Source organism: Neolamprologus multifasciatus, chromosome 14 (assembly GCF_963576455.1).
Source record: "Neolamprologus multifasciatus chromosome 14, fNeoMul1.2, whole genome shotgun sequence".
NCBI lineage: Eukaryota > Metazoa > Chordata > Actinopteri > Cichliformes > Cichlidae > Neolamprologus > Neolamprologus multifasciatus.
In genome coordinates, this window is record NC_140452.1 from 30583534 (window position 1) to 30606949 (window position 23416).

Consider the following 23416-nt stretch of genomic DNA (forward strand, 5'->3'; position numbering starts at 1 on the left):
GATATCAACTGGGTATGTTTTAGGCATGAGAGCATGTCTCATCATTTATTGGAAATGAAAATTATCACCCTACGGAGAGCTGAATTCAAAGCCTGCCATTTTTTCAAGACAAATGAAAAAATGGCAGGCTAGTCCTTTGCACCAGTGTAGGGTCTGACAATGACTCCAGGAAAAACACCCCAGTGTCTAATGGCAGTCAGAGTGCATACAAGTACTATAAGACTGGTATTTGTATAGTTTTTGTAGGAAAACTCTTATTATATAAGCATCAGAATATTTACTATTAATGGTAAATGGACCTGCCCGAGTACTTTCAATACAGAGTGGTGTATTCCATTTACTATTAGTGTTAAATGGACTGGTATGTACATAAAACCAGTCCTTCAGACGTACTATAAGACATGTACTTAAATGGTTAAAGCAGAAAAGCTTTAACTATATTAGTACCAGTCAATTTACCATAAACAGTATATGGTAAATGGAATGAATTAAATAAACCAGCCAGTTTGTGTGAAGTGAAGTGAGGAGCTGCTTTTATCCTAAAAGCTGTAGTTCATGTCAGGACATTTCTGTTTTTGTTTGCTCTACATTTTCTACAGTGTCTTCTAGGTTTCTTTGTAAAGACATGAGCTAACAGCCTACATCTAAACAAGTAATCTAAGGATTTTTTTTTAACTTTCTGTTTTTGCGCTGTTGAGGTTAATGGCCATTTGATGTCAGTGCTTTCCTCTTTTGCAACCTGTTGCCTCTCTCAAAAGTTCTCTTCTCGTACGGTGTTACAAAGCAAGCCTATGAACTTATGAACCTGTGCACCCAGGCTTAAAAGTCCTGACATCAAAATTAGTCTTATGATAGTTTCCACATACTGCCGTTTGTGTCTGACAGGAAGAATTAGCCCATCGCTGAACCATACAGGAATGGTCATCGCACAACCGGTCTCATTACTGCCTCACATTTCTTCAACAGTATGTGTGCACGCCTGTGTGTGGTTTGCATGCCGTGAGGATTAACCTAGTACTTCAGCTGATGCTGATTGGAATGACGTTCAACACCGGCCTTTAACAAGAAGGAGAGTTTGTGTGTGTGAGAGTTGGTGAGACAGAAGGAACGAGGACACAGTGATTATAATTTAATATCAACATGTCTGTGACTGTTTTCCCTCTCTGCTCAGGATGCCTCCTTTTATCTCCTTCATTTCATGTCTGTCACACACAATAAAGGCCATGTAGACTGACTGTACTACTGTACCTGGCACTGGTCCATTTGGCAGGATAGGTTGCAGGTGGCCGTAAATGGGTTAGTTAGACCAGGGCACAGACAGCCTGGGACATTAAAAAAATCTCTCTCACACACTCACTTCATAATGTTGGTGTTTCATCATGTTGCTTTTTTTTCTTTTTACATATGCAGCATAATTAATGTGCACGCGCTCCTCTCTCATTCCTCTTTGACCCTTATAAATATGCACCAAGGAGTGCTGGATTAGGGTCAAGTATCCTTTTCTAAAGCTCAGCGTGTGTTTGGGTGTGAGCGGACATTTGCATGCTCGAGTGTTTGTGTCTTAAATCCAGGCGGAGCAGAACGCGGCCCGCTGTAAGCCCAGGCATGTGTGATTTGTGTGATTGGGTTCAGACCGCGTTGGTCGGCGGCGACGTCTTGGGGGTCCAGATGACCAGATGCTCCACGGGCAACGCGCGCTGTCCTGCTAACAATATCAAGGTAAGACTACTCTGTCTGGACTCCTCACCAGCAGGTTCATCATGCGATTTACTGTAATCAGTCCTCAGCTGTAAATTCATATCCAGCGAGTGTGTGAGATCTTTACATAAGCCTGGTGCATGTGTGTAAATGTTCAGCAACACCAGCAGGGATTTAGGAGATGAGAGGTGTTTTTTGTATTTTTATGTAAGCGTTGGATGGGAGTAGTTTAATTTCCTTTTGGGGCCTCTGATATCAAGGGTTCATCCTCATCTCTGTTATTAATCTCTTTTATGTGGATTTGTACTTTTCGAAGCTGCCAGATTTGCGACAAACTTTCAGTTTTTGGATTAATGAATATGGAAGTAATTATCAGTAATGGGTTCATATTTCAACGAAAAGTGCGATGCACGCCAAATCAAAGCTTCTCGATGATTTTTAGCACCTCTTGCATTCTTCTCTATTTTATGCTCTCAATCTTCGTGGCAGGTGTTTTGTAATACAGAATAAAGAATGATGTGGCTGTAACCTCTCCAATGGTAATGTGTGGCGTTGTTCAACAGGTCAGCTCTCGATGTTCCCTCGAGGACATTAAGCTGCTCAGTTTTGAGAAAATCCCCAAATAATTAACACAAACATCAACTGCCCACAGATTATAACTCTGCCAAGTTTTAGTTGAATCTCACTGTTGTGGTTTCAAGGGAAATAGGAATGAGTGCTTGCAGATAGTTGGGTTTCAACATCATTTCATAGCAGTAATGAATATCTAGGGTGGATGGCCTTTAGCCTAATAATTGCTAATCAAATAAATAATGAGGTGGTCATTTTTTTTCAGCCTTCCTGGAAAATATCTGCAACATTTCAAAGATGCTGTGTTCAATGTCACCAGGACATTTCTAAGGAGAGTCAAATTATGAACTGAACTTCATTTATTTAACCCATTGTACAAATATATATATTTCACCATCATAAACCAGAAAATAATTAGAATATATTTTTTGTCTCTTTTAGTTTCATTGCTAGCTATTTCAGACTGTATTTTCGTGTTTATTTTAATAGTATAACTTCATAATGCTTGTAGCAGAATTTGCTGTTATTACCTAGCTGGTAATCTGTCTTTGGACACCTGTAGGACTGCCTTTTGTTTTAGTGGCCATGCCGCTTAACCAAGGAGAGCTTATGTCACCACTTGAGGTCGAAGTAAGAGGTCAAGCTCCTAAGTTGTGCTGGCAAAGTGTTTATTTGGCAGGTCGTCTAGTAGTCAATAGAGCCTTTGTTTCCTAGTGACAACATTTATCTTTGTCTTATAAACCTGATATTATTATTTATTATCTTACTTCATTTGTGAAACTAAATCACACTGAAGACTCAGTTAGGAAAGTGTGAGGGAGTGACAGAGTTTGTAACCTGTGTCCCAGCTGGAATTTAACCTGTGGCATTGTGACTACAGGCTGTGATGCACCATTCCAAGGGCCGCTTTTGTACTTTTCACCTTTATATTATTCTATTATTATGTCACTGTAAGACATTGTTTCCATTGACGTATCAATATCATTAAATTGCTGTATTAATTGATGCTTTTGGCACAGCTGACTAAAAGTATAGTTGATGTCTTGACCTGATCGTATTCAACACTTTTTCATAAGTTATTGTCAGCAAGCACTTCGTTTTCATCGTAGCACAGCAACAAGTATTTAGATGGACTGTTATTGGCTAAAATTTAGGTTGAGCAGTCCGACTACATTTCTGTGTTTTGAAAATTGTATTAGAGCTTATGAGGAGGGTTAGGAGTATTCAGTTAAAAGCACATATATGTATAATCACTCTGTGATTTCAAGAGAGAGCACAATAATAAGGTTATGATTTTCTTATGAAAATGTGTCTGCTGTTGAAAAAGCTGCAGTTCTGTCCGTTTTTATATTTGAACAGGTGTCACTGAAGGGCTAAATCCAAATTTCTCACTCGCTGTACCAGTGTTCATTGTGCTTGTGTCTGACGTATTCTTCTTAATGCGTAATCTCTCGGCTCCTAGATTACCACTTGTTACTTTATTGGATGACTTGGATTGCGATTTCCAAATTAAACTCAAACACAGAGGAGGTCAGAGGTACAGACCAGGATAGAAAATGTGTTGATGCAGCCAAAAAGCAGCCAAATCAAGCCAGGGGGTTGTGAATTAAACTGGTTTCTTTGTTTTGCAATAAGAAGAAGAAGTACAACAAAAATGAAAGCAAAGCCCAGTCACCCCTATAAACACTGAAACCTTAAAGGAAGTAAAGCCGCTTAATTTGTGTTTGCACATCTGCTTATCAGGTCGCACATCAATCTGAAAAATAAAAAACCTGTTTTTCTCCTGGGAGTATGACTACAAAAGGTCCCACATTCTAGTTAAATTGTTTGTGCAGCACTGAATGGTTTTTGCCTCCCATTCCTGCCTGCACTGTTTATTTTTCAGTTAGCCAGGACTAAAGTTGGTGTGATGTCAGGAACTATGGCCTACTCTCACAGAGCTTAAAAAAACATAAAACGGTACAAACAAAAGGACTTCATTAAGATTCATGAATTATTTTTTAGTGTTTTTGTCTCTTATTCAATGGGAAAATAATGTTGAAAAAGCAGATTTCTTCAAAGCCCAAATAATAAGTTTCTCTGACATTTTCTTTCTCATCTTTTTGTCTTATCTTTTTTATTTTTACAAACTTAAACTATTCTTTTTGGTTAAGTAAACACCAAATCGAAAGTATAATTTCACAGGACTTTCCCCCCCTTTCTTTCTGTGCTATCGTCTTCTTTTACCCTTTATTACTGCAACATCTTCTGTCAGGAAGTAACAGGCTTTGTTATGCATATTAATACTGAGCTGTGCTATGTTATTTTCATTATGTACAGCTATCAGATTGTGTTTTATTTGCCTTCATGTCAAATCGGCAAAACTGTGACACCATGTGTTCAGTGGGTTTCTGGGTTGATGCAAGACAAATGTTACGAATAACTGTCCTAAATATAATATTTATTTTAACCCGTGTCTCTCAACTTAGATTATTTTGGAAGATCTTTTATTGTGCCAAATATACTATGAAGAGATAATGCTTAAAATATGCACTATAACTGACAGATGGATAATATACATCAATATTTAAGCTAGGTTGATATACAGCAGGATATTGGCTTCTCACAAATCAGTGAGTAGCACATTGATCCTAAGTTCAAATCTACTGTCCGGCTTTATCTGCCTGCTGCTGTGTGGGTTCTCTTCACAGTCCAAAGACATGCACATTAGGTTGATTGGTGACTCTGAATTGGCCATATGTGGATGGTTGTCTGTCTGTGATAGACTGGTGACCTGTCCGGGCTGCTTTCTGCCTTTTGTCCTATGATAGCTGGGATGGGCTCCAGCCCAACCTGATGTCAGCCAGATAGTGGCACTAGTCCACCGTGCAAAAATATAGTCAAAGGTAATTTTGTCTTTACCTAGCTATTCATTTCTAATAAATTAAGTTAGTCAGAAAAACTGGCTGTTGGGTCCAATCTGATTGTTCATTTCTGTCAGGTATTTTCCGTTCAGATTAAAAGCTGAACAAAAGGAAGGTTGGCTAATAGTGTTGACTGTGTTCTACAGTCTAGAGTCCAAAATTATTCAGGAAACCCCCTGAGAGTTGCCAAAGCATACTGCACGTTATTTTTACTCAAACATTCCTGTCGACTAAGGTCCAGACTATAGGCTGTTAGAAGCTGGCACAGAGCCCAAAAGCTTTGAGTTGTTTTAGAGTAAGAGATACTCTGAGACCCTCTTTGGGATTCTTGGGGAAAAAAATCAAAAAACAAAACCTACTTATTAACTTACATATGGTTCACCGGGAGTGGAGACTTTGCATTATCATATAATTATTTAGTTAACACTTAAATAACACATATTGCTCAACCTCAGCTGTGCGAGTGCAGATATGGTTTATACAGCATGGGTGTGCGTGAGAAAGTGTTTGTGCATGCTTGTGCTTGTGTCTGTCTGCACTGCGTGTGAACATGACATTTAATGCATTTCTTACAATCCCGACTTTTATTTTATTTAATATCAAAAATAAAAGCATATTTAAAAATTTGTTAAAGATAAATAAGTTCTCAGATGGTTTCATTCAAATAACAGAGAAACAACAAACTAAAATATTCGTTATTTCTGACGATAACATAACTTTGTTTTTATTCTTTACTTAATCATCTCATAAGCCCTCAGATTTATGTGCCCCCGTTCACCCACACACCACCCAGGCAGGCTGGAAATGCACTTACATGTTGACATAACAGTATTGCAGAGCCAATATTTTTTTATTTTATATATAAGATGTGTTACTGAACACCGGTTGTTATGGGGTCTGCCAGTTTCTGTTTCTCACACCCTAACTTGATATGTAAAGCAGCTTTAATGAGAGTATTTAATACTTTTGAACTCTTGCTCAAGTAAGCAAAAATGCTTAAGCTGCAGCAATAACCTGGGGGAGTATAGGTACAGAGAACACAGTTGGACTACCACAGCCTTGCACCAAGTACAGTAAGCAAGATGATTCAGCTGCTCAGAGACTCGGAGCAGCAAGCAGTGTTTAAGTGAAGCTTTTAATTCCAAAGATTGCTAATGCACTTTAAACACACAGAAGTCAGCTTGTAAATGAATCAAATATAGCATTCGACAGAAAGACAGTACCTTGCGAAATGTATTTGAGATCAACTGTGCAGTCAAATTGGTTGGAAAACTTGTATGTATGCAACCCGGCTCAGAGCAGCAAAGACTGCATTTCTGCAGAGCAGGTGCACGTTAGAAACTTTAGTAAAAAACTAGAAGACATTTTAGATTGGCAAATCTAAAAGTAAAAGTGGAAAGAGGGGGAGTAAAAGCACTGCAGCACAGCAGTGCTTTACCAGTGTAGTATGTTGGTGGTGGTGTGTGTGTGCATGTGTGCAGGTAAGACGTACCCCGACACAGAGCCCCACAATGCCAGAAGAACTACTCGAGGGTAGGACTTCCCCTGTCTGCACGGTGTGGCTGTGTTTGTGCTTTAATGACAGTTCTGCCATGACCATACCATGTTGGATCTGTGCTCCAGTTCATCATTTCTGTTTGTACTATCAGTGTATCAAAGCAAAAACTTGATACTGTGATGTGCAGGTCTGTGCTCGCCTAATGATTCTTTATTATCTTCTGTCTGATTGCATGCATCCATGTATCCATCTGTGCATACATCTGCACGGCTGTGCTTCTCTGAACCAGGCATGTGTGGAAGTGTGTGTGTGTGTGGAAGTGTGGTTGGTTGTGGAGTGAGTGAGAGAGAGGGACAACAAGGGAGGGAGAGAGAAAGAGAGAGAGAAAAATGAGAGAGGTTTGAGAGCTCAATGGGCAAACACGGTGTCCTGATGTGCTAGGGCACGCTGTTTCTCTGGCAAGTTTTTGCCATTCCACGGGATTCTTTAAGTTTTGGGTAGAAGTTGTTGCTGCCGCTCTTCACATACGATTCAAGCGCCACATGTTCTTCTTGACCTCTTCTGTTGTCTCTAAAGGTAACGTATGCATGCGGGTTGAGTACAACCTATAACTTTAGATTTTTGGTTTGATTTGTAGTGCTTTTACTTCAAAAGTTAGTAAGATTGCTGCAGAGAGTGTTTTTGGTTTTAATTTGGGTTGTTTTATAATGTCTCATTAGTATTTTTCTCACATCTCACATTCTTTCAGTCTATCATTGCTGAAATCTTGATGTTGTCATCTTACTGTCTCTTTCTTTATTAAAAATGACTTTGTGAAATGGCAAGAGATTAAATAATTTCCTGTTGAGATCAGTGAATTTAAAGTTTGCACCACTGTATCAGTCTGTAGTGTTGATTTGTCTTTAACAATGAGTCTTCATGTATTTTTCATTATTATTTGTTTTTTGGGGGGTGGGGGAGGGTTCCCTGGTGATGAAGTTTGTCTGCACATAGAGTCCAGAAAATAGCATTATATTGAGACCTTTCCCATTGTTTTCCTTCACTTATTGTGAGATTGTGTGACAGCTGATCAATTTTGTTGTCTTTATGAGGTAAGTGTAGCTGAGGAGAATTTTTATTTTTTTTGTCTCATTTTATTCTCACGTCTATGATGTCATCGTAGGTCAAAAACAGATTTTCCATCGCGTTTTTTAAAATCGAGGAACACGCAGTACTTCTTTAACACCGGTGAGGATTCACATGGAAGTTATTGTGATGAAGAAATTTGTTTTTTTTTCTCTAGAATTTAAAAGTGTGGTTTGCAAGAGGAGAAGAAAAAAGTTTGAGTGGAGTGGAAGCGATCCATTGTTTCTTTTTGTGCTCGAGTCCATGTAGTTGACGGCGTCCTTTGTTGTGTGGTAGTCAGATGTCGGTGAGGAATGAATGTCGTGCCGTGTACAACTGCTGGACACTCGTTGTTCATTAAGGTAATGGCATTCCATGTAAATTGTGTCTTCCCACATTTTACAGTTCATTACTAATTGGGCTAACACTATAAACAAACTAATCCACTTTTGAACAGATGTCATAGTTTGACCCATCGCTCATGTGAAAGCATCTTGGATTATTCGAATCGGAATTTAATTTCTATTGCAAAACAAAAAAAGGACAAAAAAAAAAAAACAGCTTTAGGAGATGTGAACTTTATGATGTGGTTTATGATGAATTTATAGAACTGTTTGCACCTTGAGATTGAATTACATGTTTAGTTTTATTTGCCCGAGTTCGGTTTTGCATGAGTAAATTTTAAAAAATAGAATTTGCATTCGAAAAAAGATAAAAAGTTGGTTCTCATGCTGCGCAAGTCTTGTTTTTCAGCTTAACCTTTATTTTCTTGTAAAACTGCTGAACATATTTCAGCGCCACAGCAACCAAAGAACAACCTGTTGAGCTTAGAGTATCTGACTGATGTTGAATCTTTGCCCAGTGTTTGTTGTTGCTATGAAAATTAGAGGGCATCTTTTCTAGCGCATGTCCACAGATGCTCTTTTGTTTTTCTTTTTTTTTTCTTCCCCCTTTTTTCGTGTGCATTTCCTGCCTTCAAATGTGCTGCTGGCGCTGGTATTTAGATTCTCTAATTTCTTCCCAGTTTACTTTGGTCAGATAAGCATCAAAACACGTTATGCAACTGATAGCGTAAAATGAGAAACAGAAGTAGAAGGCTCCAGTAAGTGAATCGACATGTCGCAGCAGAAACCCCTCAGTTTCCTATGTTCTTAGGATTTATCCTCTTATTCATTATCATGTAAGACAAGACTCTGTCCTGTTTTGTTTTTTTTGGGGGGGGGGGGGGGGGGGGGGGGGAGGTTTACAGCCATTTTCGTTTTCATTGTCTCATCCAGAAAAAAAACAAACTGCCCTGAGGGCTGCTCTGTTTTTATTTAGGTTTACTGCAAAGTAATTAAAAAAAGATCAGCTCTTATCCTGTGATTTACCCGTGTGTTTCCCCTCTGTGTGTTGCAGTTTGCACCATCACTGTGGGCCTCAGAGGACGAGCTGTTTGTGGAATAGATCCAAGATTCTTGTAACTTTTCTGCTAGCCACATCCTGTTCAAACACATCTCTCTCCTCTCGTATACCCTCCTCTGTCTGTCCTGCAGCCCGCTCTTATTCCCTCTTGCTCAACAGACCCTTACACATTTCAGTCCTCTCCCCACATACACACCCCCTCAATCTGGCCCCTTTCTCTTCTTTTAGCTTTCATTTCCCGTTCCTTATCTCCTTTACCTGCATGAGAAGGACAGTCTTCCCCAGTCTTGTCCCAAACTCTCACTACACCCCTCTCCTAAAGCTTCTTTTCCACTAATGGGCACCATATCAGACAGCAGTACCACATTCCCTTCATTGTCACTGAGAATCTCTCTCCACCCCTAACTACCTTGCCAACACGAACATCAACACAATCCAATGGAGACAAAAGATATGATGATGACGAGCATGCTGACAATGGACAAAGGGGAGAATGAGGGAGAGAGGGACAAGGAGAGAGAGGACATGGGGGGAGAAGATGATGGGACACAGCGTGAAAATGGCAGACTTATGCTTGCTGATGGGCTTGCAGACAGAGGTCCCAAGAGCATGACATCTGGCTCTGGCCAGCAGGTGTCCAATGGCTTCACAACATCCACCCCTCAGAGCCCCAGGGAGGGCCCAGGAACTGCAGCTTGCGCTGCGGGTACAGCCTCAGGACCCGGAGGCGGTACTGGATCCTCAGCACCTCTGGGAGGCCTAAGGACTCTGATGGTCCAGCAAACAAGCTTGGACAGGCCCAGAGAAACCTGGAGCAAGAAGATGGACTTCCTTCTGTCTGTGATTGGCTACGCCGTGGACCTGGGAAATGTCTGGCGCTTCCCATACATCTGCTACCAAAACGGAGGAGGTGAGGAAGCAAAACGTGTTTGGAGGAGAGAAACGTGTCAAAGGGGGGAGAATGAGACATAAAGTGTGGTGGAATGGAGAGAGAGATGACACGTCAGATCCCAAGCTAAAGCAAACAGGATTTGAAGGATTAGACAGAAGAAAAGGCTCTTTCATACTCACTGCTGTGTATTCTGTAATTCGCATTATGTGTTTTATATGTAACAGCTGAAGCCGGTCGACTGCTCTCGAGCTTTGCCGTTATTAAAGACTGAGTTAGATTAGGATGATTTGTGGTACTTCCCAATAAATGCTTTAATAGCTTACAAGGAGTGCCCCAATTAACAAAGTTGTGTATGGATAAATGCTTTGATGTAGCTTATTTCTTGCGCAATCGGAGGTACAAAAAGGTATGTCTTCACAAAGTCCACGCTTGTGTCTGCCCTGCTCTTTCACTAGCCGATCCTGGCGGCAAACACAACCTCTCTTTTTATTGAATTTGCAATAATAAAGCCTTTGCAATTTCCTGTGTTCTGTGTGTGAGTGTGTGTGCCTCACAGAGCGAGGCAGAGATGAAGACTCGGGACACACTTGATAGAGGCAACAGTATTAATTGTGTTTTTTTCAGTGTCTTTCTCCTTGCTTAATAACCTGTCTCGCAGGCAGCTGCTCAATCAGCCCTTATCTTTGCTTTCATGTCACAAAGAGGCACAAGCACCGTCCCGTCCACACACACAAATGCAACACGTGCACATGGAAATAAGTTTACAATCAGATAGCGAGAAGGAGAGAGCGATGTGTTATCAAACACCCTGCAAAAGCCGAAGAGTCGGAGATCTGGCTGCTGTCCTGATGTTCTTCTGCTCATCTGTGTTAGGACTTTAATTTTATTACTTTCATATTTTAGAACAAAGCCAACATCAACGTCGAGATCCTTTATGATAGGATTTGAGCAAAAATAACTAATACAGCAGTGTTGTTTTTGAATAGATTGAGCTATATAAATAATAAGCTTTGGCACCTTTTAGGATTTTTACAGAGTGTTCTTAAATGGTGTGTGAAAGAGCTCAGTTTCTCTTGAGTGCAGTTGGCTTCTTACTGTTTTCCCACAACATGTGTTCATTATCACGCATTTATTCTCCCTCCCAAATTTCTCCAACGTCTCTGTCCAGGTGCCTTTTTGCTGCCCTACCTGTTGATGGCAGTGTTCGGAGGGGTGCCTCTGTTTTACATGGAGCTAGCGCTCGGCCAGTTTCATCGCAGTGGCTGCATCTCCATCTGGAAACACATCTGTCCCATCTTCAAAGGTAACAGGGAGGGGTGTGCAGAGAGAGAACCGATTAGAGGGAGAAAGTCAAAAGCAACAGCTTGGACGAAACGTGGAAGATAACTTTAGAGGGACAGGAAAGTTAGAGGTAGGAAAACAAAAAAAAAAGACGAAGAAGGAGTTTCAAATCATCCAAGTCCAAGAGACAGCTCATTTAACCTCCCTGCCCCCCCCCCCCCCCCCCCCACCCTTGAAGAGCCTCCCTAGTTTCCTGTACCTCTAGTGAGACTTTCTGACTCTCTGTTATGGAAATTGTCACATTTTAATGCCAAATGCCAGATGCTCAGAAATTTGATAGTATGTAAATTGTCGTTGTTTGGAAATGTCACACACTCACCCAAAGGGAACCGGAATTAGCTTGAAAAAACAACCCACTGATGTCTGTGAGTGATGTAGGCAGTGAGTGATCTGGTGTTACTTATGTATTTATTTGCTTCAACTCACCCAGGGATAGGCTTTGCCATCTGTATCATAGCCCTCTACGTAGCCTTCTACTACAACACCATCATGGCCTGGGCCTTGTACTACCTACTGTCATCTTTCCGGCCCACTTTGCCTTGGTCCACCTGCACCAACCCCTGGAATACAGCCAACTGTAACCGCTACATGTCCTCAGACCACAACGTGTCCTGGTCCAACACCTCTACGTCCCCTGCCGAGGAGTTCTATACGTAAGTGCATGTAAGTCAGATGTAGTGGCATAGGGGGAGCTCTACGCAGGAGGGAGACGTCAGGTGAAGAAAGGGAGGATGACTTCAATTCCAGGGTTGGTTCTGGTGTACGGGACAGATTCCCCACCATCATCCCCTAAAAACCCACTTCCCTTACTGGTGGTGAAAACAGTGCAGGGAGACTTCATTAGTATTTCTGAGTACGAATGACTGATTGGAGATTCTTTATGAGTGCATAAGTAATACAGAAGTATGAAGGAGCAGGTGAGAGAACAAGTTTTTGAAGTACTGGATTATGGGAAAATATAAAGTATCAGAGAAAAGTAATGCTTGGTATTAGCCAGTAATAAAATATAAGTCCTCCAAGAGTTAACCAGGTTTTGATGTGCTGTTTTTGCAGCGATTAAGTCAGGGTCTTTTGAAAAACAATGTCTCTGTTATTCTTGACTGTTCTGGGTCTGTGCAGTCAACAGGCTCAGTCTTATCAGCACTGCGTCCGACTGCTGAGACAGATTCAGGGTTGACACAGAGTTGACTTTTCCTAACGCAGGTTTAAAAGTAACAGATTCCACAACTCAGTCTGGCGCCAGAATTTCCTGTTTTTTAGCACAATTCATGTCTCAGTTTTTTTTTATTTGAGCTCCTGGTGCTTAACCTGTGCCCACACACTGACCTTACAGTTTGTTTCTGGCTCCTTTTTTTTTTTTTAAGAAAGTTGCGATAAAGTTTGTCTAAACCCTTTTGAAAAGTAATAGTCTTGTCTTACGTACTGATGGTTTTCTTTCTTTTCTCGCTGGTTCGCTCATATCACATTTCCTTCTTTCCGTGCTCTTTCCTTTTCCTCTGCTTTCCTTAATGTTCCAACATTCCCTTGTCTCCAATCCCATATTGTTTTTGTGTTTTATCCATTACTTCTGCATAATATGCCCTTCCCTTCCTGCTTGCTCTCCTCCTCTTCCACTTCCTACACTTCTTCACCTCTACTCAGTTACTTTTTAGCTCCTGTCCTCTCGTGTCAATTCATCTGCATAAAATGTCTTCCTTGTCTCTCCTCTTTGTATTTCATTCAACCTCAACTTTCAACACAAACGCCCTTTCTTGTTTTCTCCTTCCAGCCGGCAGGTGTTGCAGGTCCATCTCTCCCCAGGTCTGCACGAGTTGGGCTCTATCAGCTGGCAACTGGCTTTATGTCTGCTCTTCATCTTCACCATTGTTTACTTCAGCATCTGGAAAGGAGTCAAGACGTCTGGAAAGGTAGCTGAAGGGGTGCCTGCATGGCTGATGGGGGGTGTCAGTTAGAGCAGATGGATGGATTGATGGATGGAGACATATGGACAGAGAAAAAAAACAGCAGTTATCCTGTCCTCTCTTTACCCTCATTATATTCATCATCGAGTGTGGAAAAGTTGATTAGAAAGGAATGAATATCAGAACCTAGCTAAGGCAATATAGGACCATTTTTAGACATAAAGTTCGTGCCCTTATGTTCAGATAAAGGAGTAAAACAGACTGGTAGAAATAGATTTATACTGTAAATCCTACGTTTTTATTTTTTATTTAACCTTTACTTATACAGGTAGTCCCATTAAGACCCAGTGTCTCATTTACAAGAGAGACCTGCTCCAGACAAACATGTTAAAATTGCAACAATAATATTTTAAAAAAGAAGTTAAATATGTCTAATGTGCACAGTCATATTAAAAACAAGTTTGAAATCTGCAAGTGAAATCAATTAAGAGAGCTTCAAATCCTTCTGCAGTGTATTGCATGAAGACGGGACAGAAAAGTAGAATGCCTTCTTCGCAAGCTCTGTACGAACTGATGGAACGGTGAATGTAATGATGTCCGGTCTAAACTGTTTACGTAACATGTACTCTGATAGGGCAGTAAACTAGAAATAGATTCATTGATAAAATGATACCAATGAACATCACTGGGTAAGACCAATGAGGACCAGTACAGTGGTGTTTTAAAGGTTTACAATCAGTCATAAATCTTAGTGCTCCATGATAGACAGAATCCAAAAGATGAAGAGTGAGCAGAGGCATTCATATAAATTATGCCACCATAATCCAGGAAGGGTAAAAAAGTGGCAGCAACAAGGCTTTTCCTTGCCATGAAAGAGAAACATGATCTGTTTCTGAAAAAGAACCTCAGTTTCTTTAATAGATGGTCAATGTGTGGCTTGAAGAAAAGATTTTCATCAATCACACTAGCTAGGTATTTGTATGAGGCCACAGATTCAATAGAAATGACTTGAGCAGATAGAGAAGGAAGTACTGCCGGCACCCTCTTTCTGTTTGACAACAGCATGACTTTGGTTTTTTCTGTGTTTAAGTCTGAGCTGACCCAGCTGAGACTGAATACTATCAAAAGCTAGGTGTAATTGTTTGAAAACCATGTCAATGGTACGAGCACAGCAATAAATAATTGTATCATCTGCATAAAAACGAACAGATGCATCTAGATTCTGTGCAACACGGTTGACATAAATAGTAAATAATATAGGCCCCCGGACAGAACCCTGAGGTACTCCATTAGTGACATTTTAAAAAACTGGAAGAGCTGGAAGCTGCACACACTGCTTATGGTCCAAAAGATAATTGGAGAACCAGTCAACTGCTCGGACTGAAAGGCTTATTTCCAGTAATCTCTGACCTAAAATGCCATGGTCAACAGTGTCTAAAGCCTTTGATAGATCAATAAAAAGAGCTGCACAGTAGTTCTTGGCTCAGCTATGATATTTGCTGCCACGCGCAAGAAGAAGGGCAAAGACTGTCAGGACCGGCCAATTTTTTGGTGCCGCAGCTCTTCAAAGCCTTACATACCTCTTCTACCATGAAAGGTGTAAAGAAAAGAGTGTTAGTAACCGATCTGCTAGCAGAGTTGTATGCAGGAGGTTTACCATCAGATACTGTGCTAAACAAAGAACAAGAAGCAACAAAGTGTTTGTTAAAAAAATTGAGCATTTCAGTTTTGTCTGACACAGGAATGAAGTCAATAATTAAGTGAAGAGGTAGCTCTGAGGAATGAGAGCTGGCAGGGAGAGACTTTATAGTTTGCCAAAACCTCCTAGGGTCGATTATACTGTCAGTGGTTAAAGTCAGAAAGTACGCTTCCTGATGGAGGCAGAAAACTGTAAACTGATTACGCAGCTGACAAAAACATAGCCAATCATCATCGGATCCGGATTTTCTCGCAGCTGCCCAGGCCTGGTTTCTCTCATGTAGGAGGCCAGCCCGTTCCGAATTGAACCAGGGCCTGACCTGGCAAAAAGGGGCATGTTTGTCCACAAAATAGATAAAACTCTCTTGGAAATATTTCCAAGCTAAATTGCCAATGTCAGTCATTGTAATACGACCCCAGTTAAAACTGAATAAATTGTGAAGAAAAGCTTGCTCACTGAAAAGCTTTGAATTTCTTTTCGTGATGATGTGGGGCTTGGAGCATGAGATTTTGGTGTTTCTCACAGCACCAACTATGCAGTGATCACTCAGGTCCTTGGCAAAAACTTCCAATGTGGAATACTTCTGTGGCACATTGTATAAATAAAGGGTCTATAAGAGAAGATTTATCTGGGGATTTGGGATTAAGGTAAGCAGATGGAAGCCGATAGCAGCCAACAACTGTCATGGACTGATAGAACAGATTAATAGTTAAGGCCAAGATTTCAAATTGCTTAGGTGCCTTTTCTGGAACGGTCAACTGCCACGTCTTTATCCAGTATAGCTTTGGATAGCCAAGTCACAGAAACAACATTATATCAGCACCAGTTGAAGCGGCCCAGATTCTAATCATATCCATTTTAGGAAGTACTCTATGCGGGTGTCTAATCTGCTGGTGTTTCACATACAGCCAGAAGCCTAGGGTTAGGTTGAAAACCAGATAATAATCATCTCCAGTACAGATGTCCCACAGCCTATAACCACTATAGTCTAAGCGGTTTAGTTTGCTGCTAGCATGTCCTCCAGGACTTCATTCTAGGGCAAAACAGGGCCAGGTGCAAAGCCCCTTCAATGGCCAGGAAGGGTGACAGCTGCCCAAAGAGCATAGCATCAGATCCGATCGACAGGGGAGAACACTGAACATTGCCTGAAGGTGCAGGCCGTAGCAGCAACCAGCGGTCACTAGCGGTCTAGCGAGTCAAACCCCAGGGATCCTGGGCAGCAGCAGCTTGCCCGCTAGCTGCTGTCAGCTGTAGCTCGCTCGTCCGCTGCTGTCAGCAGTGTGGCTAATGCTGTCTACTACTATCTATCGTACAGTAACGTAGTCAGTGAACGCAGAGTGGACCACAGAAACACTTTTTTAAGCATATAAAGGTTTATTAAAATTAGAGTAAAAAAGGTTCTTTGCTTTCTGTATTAGGTAGTTTGGGTGACTGCTACCTTTCCCTATTTGGTCCTCCTGATCTTGCTCATCCGTGGGGCCACCCTGCCAGGGGCCTGGAGGGGGGTCGTCTTCTATCTCAAACCTGACTGGGAGAAGCTGCTTTCCACTACTGTGAGTCTGTTGGTTCAGTGTGACAAGGTCCATCATCAACATATGTAGCGAGCTCAGATCCTGCCCTCTTTCTCTCATTCCTCAATCATTTCTAAACGCGTGTCCTTCACCCCATCATTATTTGTCATCACTTTACCTCTCACTCTCTCAAAGGTCTGGATTGATGCAGCAGCTCAGATCTTCTTCTCTCTGGGTCCGGGATTTGGCGTGCTCCTTGCCTTTGCCAGCTACAACCCGTTTCACAACAACTGCTACAAGTAAAAACTTTTGTTAATGAGTTCATAAATCAGTGACATCTGTTTGCTTAATGTCAAAATGCTACTCTGTGTTTACTGAAGTTCAGCAGAAATGTTTTATCTCTCAAATCCTTTATTTAACATATATGTCACCATGAATATTGACATATCTTTATTGATGAAATTACCAGAAGGTTAAATCCTTTGCGCAGGCGTTTTAACTTTGTAATCTTTCTGCTAAACACTTGTTTCCTCTGTCAGAGATGCGTTGGTCACCAGCTCGGTTAACTGTCTGACGAGCTTTCTGTCTGGCTTTGTCATCTTTACTGTGCTGGGCTACATGGCTGAGATGAGGCAACAGAATGTGGACGCTGTGGCAAAGGATGCAGGTCGGGCCCCGCACCAACACACTGCAAGAAGTTCTTTCTCCAAACTGAATTTGTTGGAAATTTATTCAGAATAAACGACTGAATCTCCGATGTTTGTTGGTGGAAGTTTGGATGGCATATAAATACCAGGTCTCACTTTTTTTCTCTAGGTCCCAGTCTGTTGTTCATCATTTATGCAGAAGCCATAGCAAACATGCCTGCTGCCACCTTCTTTGCCATCATCTTCTTCCTCATGATCATCATGTTGGGTCTGGATAGCACGGTTAGTTTGCCGATGACTCATTTTAGTATTCACCAGTGTGTGAATGTGTGTGTGAATGGGTGGATGACTGGATGTGTAAAGCGCTTTGAGGTCCTTAGGGACTATTAAAGCGCTATACAAATACAGGCCATTTACCATTTAATTTTTAATCTAAAATATTCACTTGTTGCCTAACTCCCAGTTCTTGGGCACGTTTCATATTTGTCTTCTTATAAAGGGGAATGCCTCTTTTTGTTTGACTGTGATTTCACAGTTGTGCTCATTTCTCCTTCAAAGCACTGGGCATTATTTGTCCTCTGTGTTCAATTTTGAATAACATTCAGTGAAAACAAAGTGATAGGAGTTTCATATCACTGTTGTGTGATGGTCTCGTCTCCATAAACCTTTGTTTATCTGCTCGGAGGCAGCCAGGTGGAGAGATCCGTAAGCTCTTATCACGAGCTGATAATCACTGTAGAACCTTCAACGGGGATGCTATGCTGTTTGATTTTATGACTGAGGATATTACTGCAAAATATGTCGGTGTACATGACCTCGAGTTGGAGCAGTTCAACACCAAGTCCAGAAGCAAAGCTGTGTATCTTTGCAGCATTTGCAAGATGAGAGAAACAGCACATAACACAGATGTGAAATTTTCACATACATGACATCAGAGATGGGCAGTAACGCGTTAATCTGATTACTTTTTTCAAGTAACTAGTAAAGTAAGGGATTACTATTGCAAAAACGGTAATTAGATTACCGTTACTTTCCCGTAGGAACGCTGCGTTACTGCGTTACTAAAACCGTGATTTTTTTTTGCGAGAATGTCTCATGACAGTGACATAAGCGAGTGCGCCGTTCATGACAACAGCTGTGTGCAGATCAACAATGGATAATATATGGAGTGGGGGAGAGAGTATGAGCGCGCAGCGTTTAAAGCGTGGAAGTACTGACCTTACTTTGAGTTTGATTCCATAAAAAGTGACAAAAACATTAGTGTCCGTTGTGCGTGGGAAGAAAACTTCTTTTTACAGCGAAAAAACCCCCCCAAACAAGCACCGAGTGCGCAACGACATAATGGGAAATTAACAGAGAAACTCGTGGATTCTTCAACTGACCGCGGCACACCTGCACCAGGGTAAACCTCCGCCTAGCCCACTCCTGCTTTACAGGTGAAAATAGAGCAACAGGACCACTAGTCTTTGACTTTATTTATTTTCTGCTGTGTTTTACTTGCATCTATTTGAAAGACTGAGTGTAAACACAAAAAATATTTTATTTTATGTGTTGGAATGTGCAGAAAATAGGTTTAAATGTTAAACTAATTTCTTCAAGTCAGAGAATGGTGCATATAATTTTATTTTTGCTTGATGCATAAAGTTAAAAGGTTAAAACTGATAAAACAAGTTAAAAAAAGATACTTTTCCATTTGATTACATTTTGTATGATGGATTATGTAGAAAAAGTAGAATTGGGCTGAAAGATCTATCGCTTTATCACCTATTCAGGTTGTAAATTGTGTTTTTAAAAAGTAACTAAGTAATTAATTACTTTTGAAAATAAGTAATCAGTAAAGTAACTGGATTACTTTTTGGGGGAAGTAATCAGTAATTAGTTACTGATTACTTTTTTCAAGTAACTTGACCAACACTGCATGACATATAGCGGCCCTAACTTTCTTTTCCTTCTGCCCCATCTTAGTAAGTAAGTTTATTTATATAGTGCTTTTTAAGATAAAACCCATCAGAATGTGCTTTACAAAGGTATTGAAAACATGGTCAAACAAACACACCTGACTTCATTTTCCTCATCTTGATGTTTTTCTTTTTGACCCCAGTTTGCAGGCTTGGAAGGAGTAATCACAGCTATGCTAGATGAGTTCCCTCATTTGCTGGTTAAGAGACGAGAGTGGTTTGTCTTTGGCCTCGTGTGTGTGTGTTACCTTGGAGCTCTCTCTACACTTACATATGTAAGTATATTTGGGAATAATCACATTACTGTCAAAAGAGAATGCAAGTTACCAACAAAAGATTTAAAGCTTTAAAATTTCATTATTCAGTCTCCATAATTCACTCAGTATATATCATAAGATTATAAAAACTTGCTCACACTGGTAAAATAAGCTTGAATTTTGCTGCTCTGTTTTTATGCAGCGTATTGTGTCGCAGTTACCAATCTGCTGAAAATCAGATTAGAGCAGCCTCAGTAATCCATGTATCTCCAGCCCTCATTAAAGTAAGACAGTGACCACCACAGATTTCTGCTCAATTAAACACTCATTGTCTTAGGCTTGGCAGACGAACACGGTTTCACAAGTTGCATAAGTCATTCATAGAAAACGTTTCCGAAATAACTGTCCTCCTGTTCGTCCGTGTCGTGTCTCAGGGAGGAGCGTACGTAGTGAAGCTGTTTGAGGAGTACGCTACGGGCCCTGCAGTCATCACTGTGGTGCTGCTGGAAGTCATTGCAGTATCCTGGTTCTACGGTGAGTGGTGATTTTTGTGGCGATGGTGGAAATTTGTGACTTTAATGAGAATCACAGCGTGAATAAGTGATAAAAATACAGTGTGAAGTATAGTTCTGAGCGTCATTTGTGGCACAGCTGCCTTGTCAGTTCACATAGAAGAAATGAGACAGATGTTCGCTCTTGATATTTGGCTCTGAGGTGTATTGTGTGTCTGTGTGCGTCATGTAGGCACCAACCGTTTCTGCAATGACGTGCAGGTCATGCTTGGTTTTTACCCGGGTTGTTTCTGGAGGGTCTGCTGGGTGGCCATCTGCCCCTGCTTTCTGCTGGTCAGTGTCATGCACAGCATTTGCACACTTACACTAAGTTGTATTAGTTGCTGGAATTAGCAGTTTGAAGAGTAAGCCCTTGCAGATAAAATAGTTTTAGCAGCTGTCATTTGCTTTTTAGCTGACATGACAGATGGTCAGATTTACTGTGATATTTCATTATTTTATTATGTCTGATCTCTGATTTGTTCCCTTTCTCAGTTCATCATCATCAGCTTCTTGGCCTTCCCTCCAGAGGTCAGGTTGTTTGAGTACCAATACCCACCATGGACCACTGTCCTGGGCTACTGCATCGGGGTGTCGTCATTCATCTGTGTGCCCTCCTACATGGTCTACCACCTGCTCAATGCTAAGGGCACATTCAAACAGGTGCAGAATTTCTGAATTCTCTCCTAACTCTGTTTTTCTCCATCTATCCCGTCTCCTCTCCTGACCAACTGATATTTCTGGAACAACAAAGGATTGCTTCTGGCCCTTTTCTTTTCCATGTGCTGCCAAGTTTTACTCTCTCCTGTGAACACATGACTGGAGATCAAAGGAACAAGGTGGAGGCACGGGCCAGAGATTAGCAAGAAAAAAAGCAAATAGAATAGGCGACCAAACACGCGCACACACACACCCTGCAGCGGATGTGTAGCCTGTCATGTTGCAGTAACTGAAAGGTGACCGGACGCCGTCCGTCAGCAGCGCTGCAGCATCAAAAAACAAATCAGTCATCAAATTGTGTTCACCAGACACATACCAGGTGTTTTGCATAACACCTTGTAATGCACATTATGCATTGTGAATGCAGAGCGAATGCAAAAGTCTGCATCGTTATCGTCATCACTGATATTAAAATCTTGTTAAACCCTGTGTGAGGGGTTGACAGAAGGGAGGAGGACATCAAAGAGGCCGCTAGACAGACCGTCCCTGCCTGTCGCCCTGTATTGACTCTGCTGCCAGAGTGCACAATCACAAGTCATGTTTTTGTGTACATGTGAACGGAGATGGCGAGCGTGTAAGTGAAACGTGACAAAACAGGTGGCTGTTTTATCAGTAATCGAAGGTGTTTTGTGTTCTTCTACATTTTTTCAGAACAAAACAATATGACAAATATGCTCTTTTTAAGATCTTAATTCAAGCAGTGTATATTTTACCAATAGATACTTCTTGATGTTTTTTGGCAGGGTAACTAATAATGATACCATTGTCACTACTAAAACTGCTCTGTTTACTCTATATGTCACTATGTCATATATGTCTTTTTTCTTCTCTGTCTCTTTTTTACTCTTTATCCACAGCGTCTGTTAAAAAGCATCACTCCAGTGCCCGGCGGTGACAGCCACAGGGATTTTATTGTCACAAATGCAGTCTGACCAAACCCTGACCAAAAGAAAGGTGCAACTCTACCTACCTGGAGTGCCCTCTTCTGGACATACTGCAAAACTACAGGACAAGGGGGCTACCTTTCACCGTCTTTGCCTCTTTTCGTGCATCTCCTACACTCGTTCCAACCAAGATGTAGACATTTGAACGGAGTTAGATGAAGCCAGGCGTTAGTTGATATGTCTAGCTTGGTTCAGATCGGATCCTCGTGCTGTTTTTTTTTTTTTCTCAGTTTCGCAGAATCTCTGTGGTCACCTTCTCATTTCTGTCCCACCTAAAAGGGGTCACCAGAGTCACTCAGTGACCAGGTTTTTCTTCAGGTCACCCAGCTCTAACAGTAATTTTATATAATAAGTGATAAGTATTACACAATTTCTTTGATGTAGACAGTAAAACATGAACCCAAACAGGAGATACTGTACAATGAACTCCGTCAGCGAAGGCCAGATAAATACATTACAGTCCACTCTGCTCTGACTGTTAATGGTTGTATTTTTATTTAATGCTGTTAAGTTATGCATTCTAATATGTAGCAAAATTCAGGTATCTTTTACATCTGTTACTGAAGCCAAATATATGATATCTGTTCTGTTCTTGTTTCTAAAGCTGTTTCAATATTGTTGTGGTTTTGTTGTGTTAACTGTCAGCCTGTGTTTATTTGGTGGCATCTTGGCGGAAGGACAGATCTGCAATGAGGTTCCTACACTGTGAAACACTGTCTGGTAGTGGTATGAATGTGTACGTTTGTGACTGTGTGTGGTCATGTAAAAGAGAGACTGTTATAATAACCAGTGGAAAGTAACCACTTGTATTCATTCTTGTAACTGCAATATAACACAAGTTTATTTTACAATGTAGCAGTGCTGTCGTTGCATCTTTCACCACACATTACCAGACTCAGTGCCGATGGTCTTTGTTTAATTACACTCACGCTCTGCGCTCTGCCGTCATACTGCGTAACTGTCAGTAAGAGAAGCCAAATATGGATCAGAGCTAATACCATCACCAGTATCACAGTCTGAAAGTCAGCGTTACTGCCATTTACTTTCTACCAAAAAAATCTGTGTGCCTGTGTGTGTGTGCGTGCATGCATGCTCCAGAGAGTATCTGTGTGTATGTAGGAGCAGGAGTTAAAAATATGGCGAGTACTGTACATGTACATGTGTATTTACTAGTCAGTCTGGTATTAATGTAATCCTGTGAATGCCTGTCTCCTCCTCATTCTCCCGTTGACGTGCGAATGTGTGCGCGTGTGTATGTGTGTGCGCACGTGTGTGTACACCTCAGGTAGTATGTTGTACGGGTTAGAGGTGTTCAGCCCCTTTATGTGTGCATGCAGTGGTGTGTATGTGTCCTGTGCTACAAATGTGTGTGTGCGTGTGGGTGGGTGTCTGTGACGTGCTCCTGTTGTCTTGTTAAATGCCAAAACATCTTATGAAGAAATTAAACTCCCTCTTGCCTCGCTCTCTTGTACCTCTCAAGCTTATCTGCGATCCTTGTATGTCAATAAAAGACTATTGAGACTACAACTGTATAGAATAAAGGTATATATATATATATATATAAATATATATATACAAATAAATATATGGGAAATAACAGATAATAAAGATATATGGAATTAAACAATGAACTCTGTCATCTTGTTATCTGTAAGTTTTTGTGTTTGTCCATTCTTGTTCACAATTTGATGGATTCAAGCAATCAGGAAGTGCAGAGGGTTATTAAGGAATAGGCGAGGGCAACTATGAAGAGCAGAAAGGCAGAGGTATGGAGATGTCCAGGAGACTCAAAGTTGGGGTTTTTTTGGGGGACGATAT

General features: G+C 41.0%; 1 protein-coding gene across 3 annotated transcripts; it reads left to right on the forward strand.

Annotated features, from left to right (window-relative positions):
- Positions 1–1186: 1186 nt before the first annotated feature.
- slc6a4a (solute carrier family 6 member 4a) lies at positions 1187–23225 on the forward strand. Of its 3 annotated transcripts, none has more exons than XM_085130302.1 (14): positions 1187–8135; positions 9172–10087; positions 11238–11372; positions 11841–12063; positions 13179–13317; positions 16429–16563; positions 16717–16820; positions 17061–17188; positions 17338–17450; positions 19270–19401; positions 19818–19917; positions 20128–20228; positions 20430–20597; positions 21512–23225. In XM_085130302.1, exons 2-14 carry the CDS (start codon positions 9616–9618, stop codon positions 21584–21586), a joined length of 2025 nt encoding a protein of 674 aa, XP_084986428.1. In that variant the 5' UTR covers positions 1187–8135; positions 9172–9615; the 3' UTR covers positions 21587–23225. The 3 variants fall into 3 exon arrangements, with proteins under 3 accessions (XP_084986428.1, XP_084986427.1, XP_084986429.1); XM_085130301.1 differs by having other exon boundaries at positions 1187–7245; XM_085130303.1 differs by having other exon boundaries at positions 1187–1719.
- Positions 23226–23416: the final 191 nt, after the last annotated feature.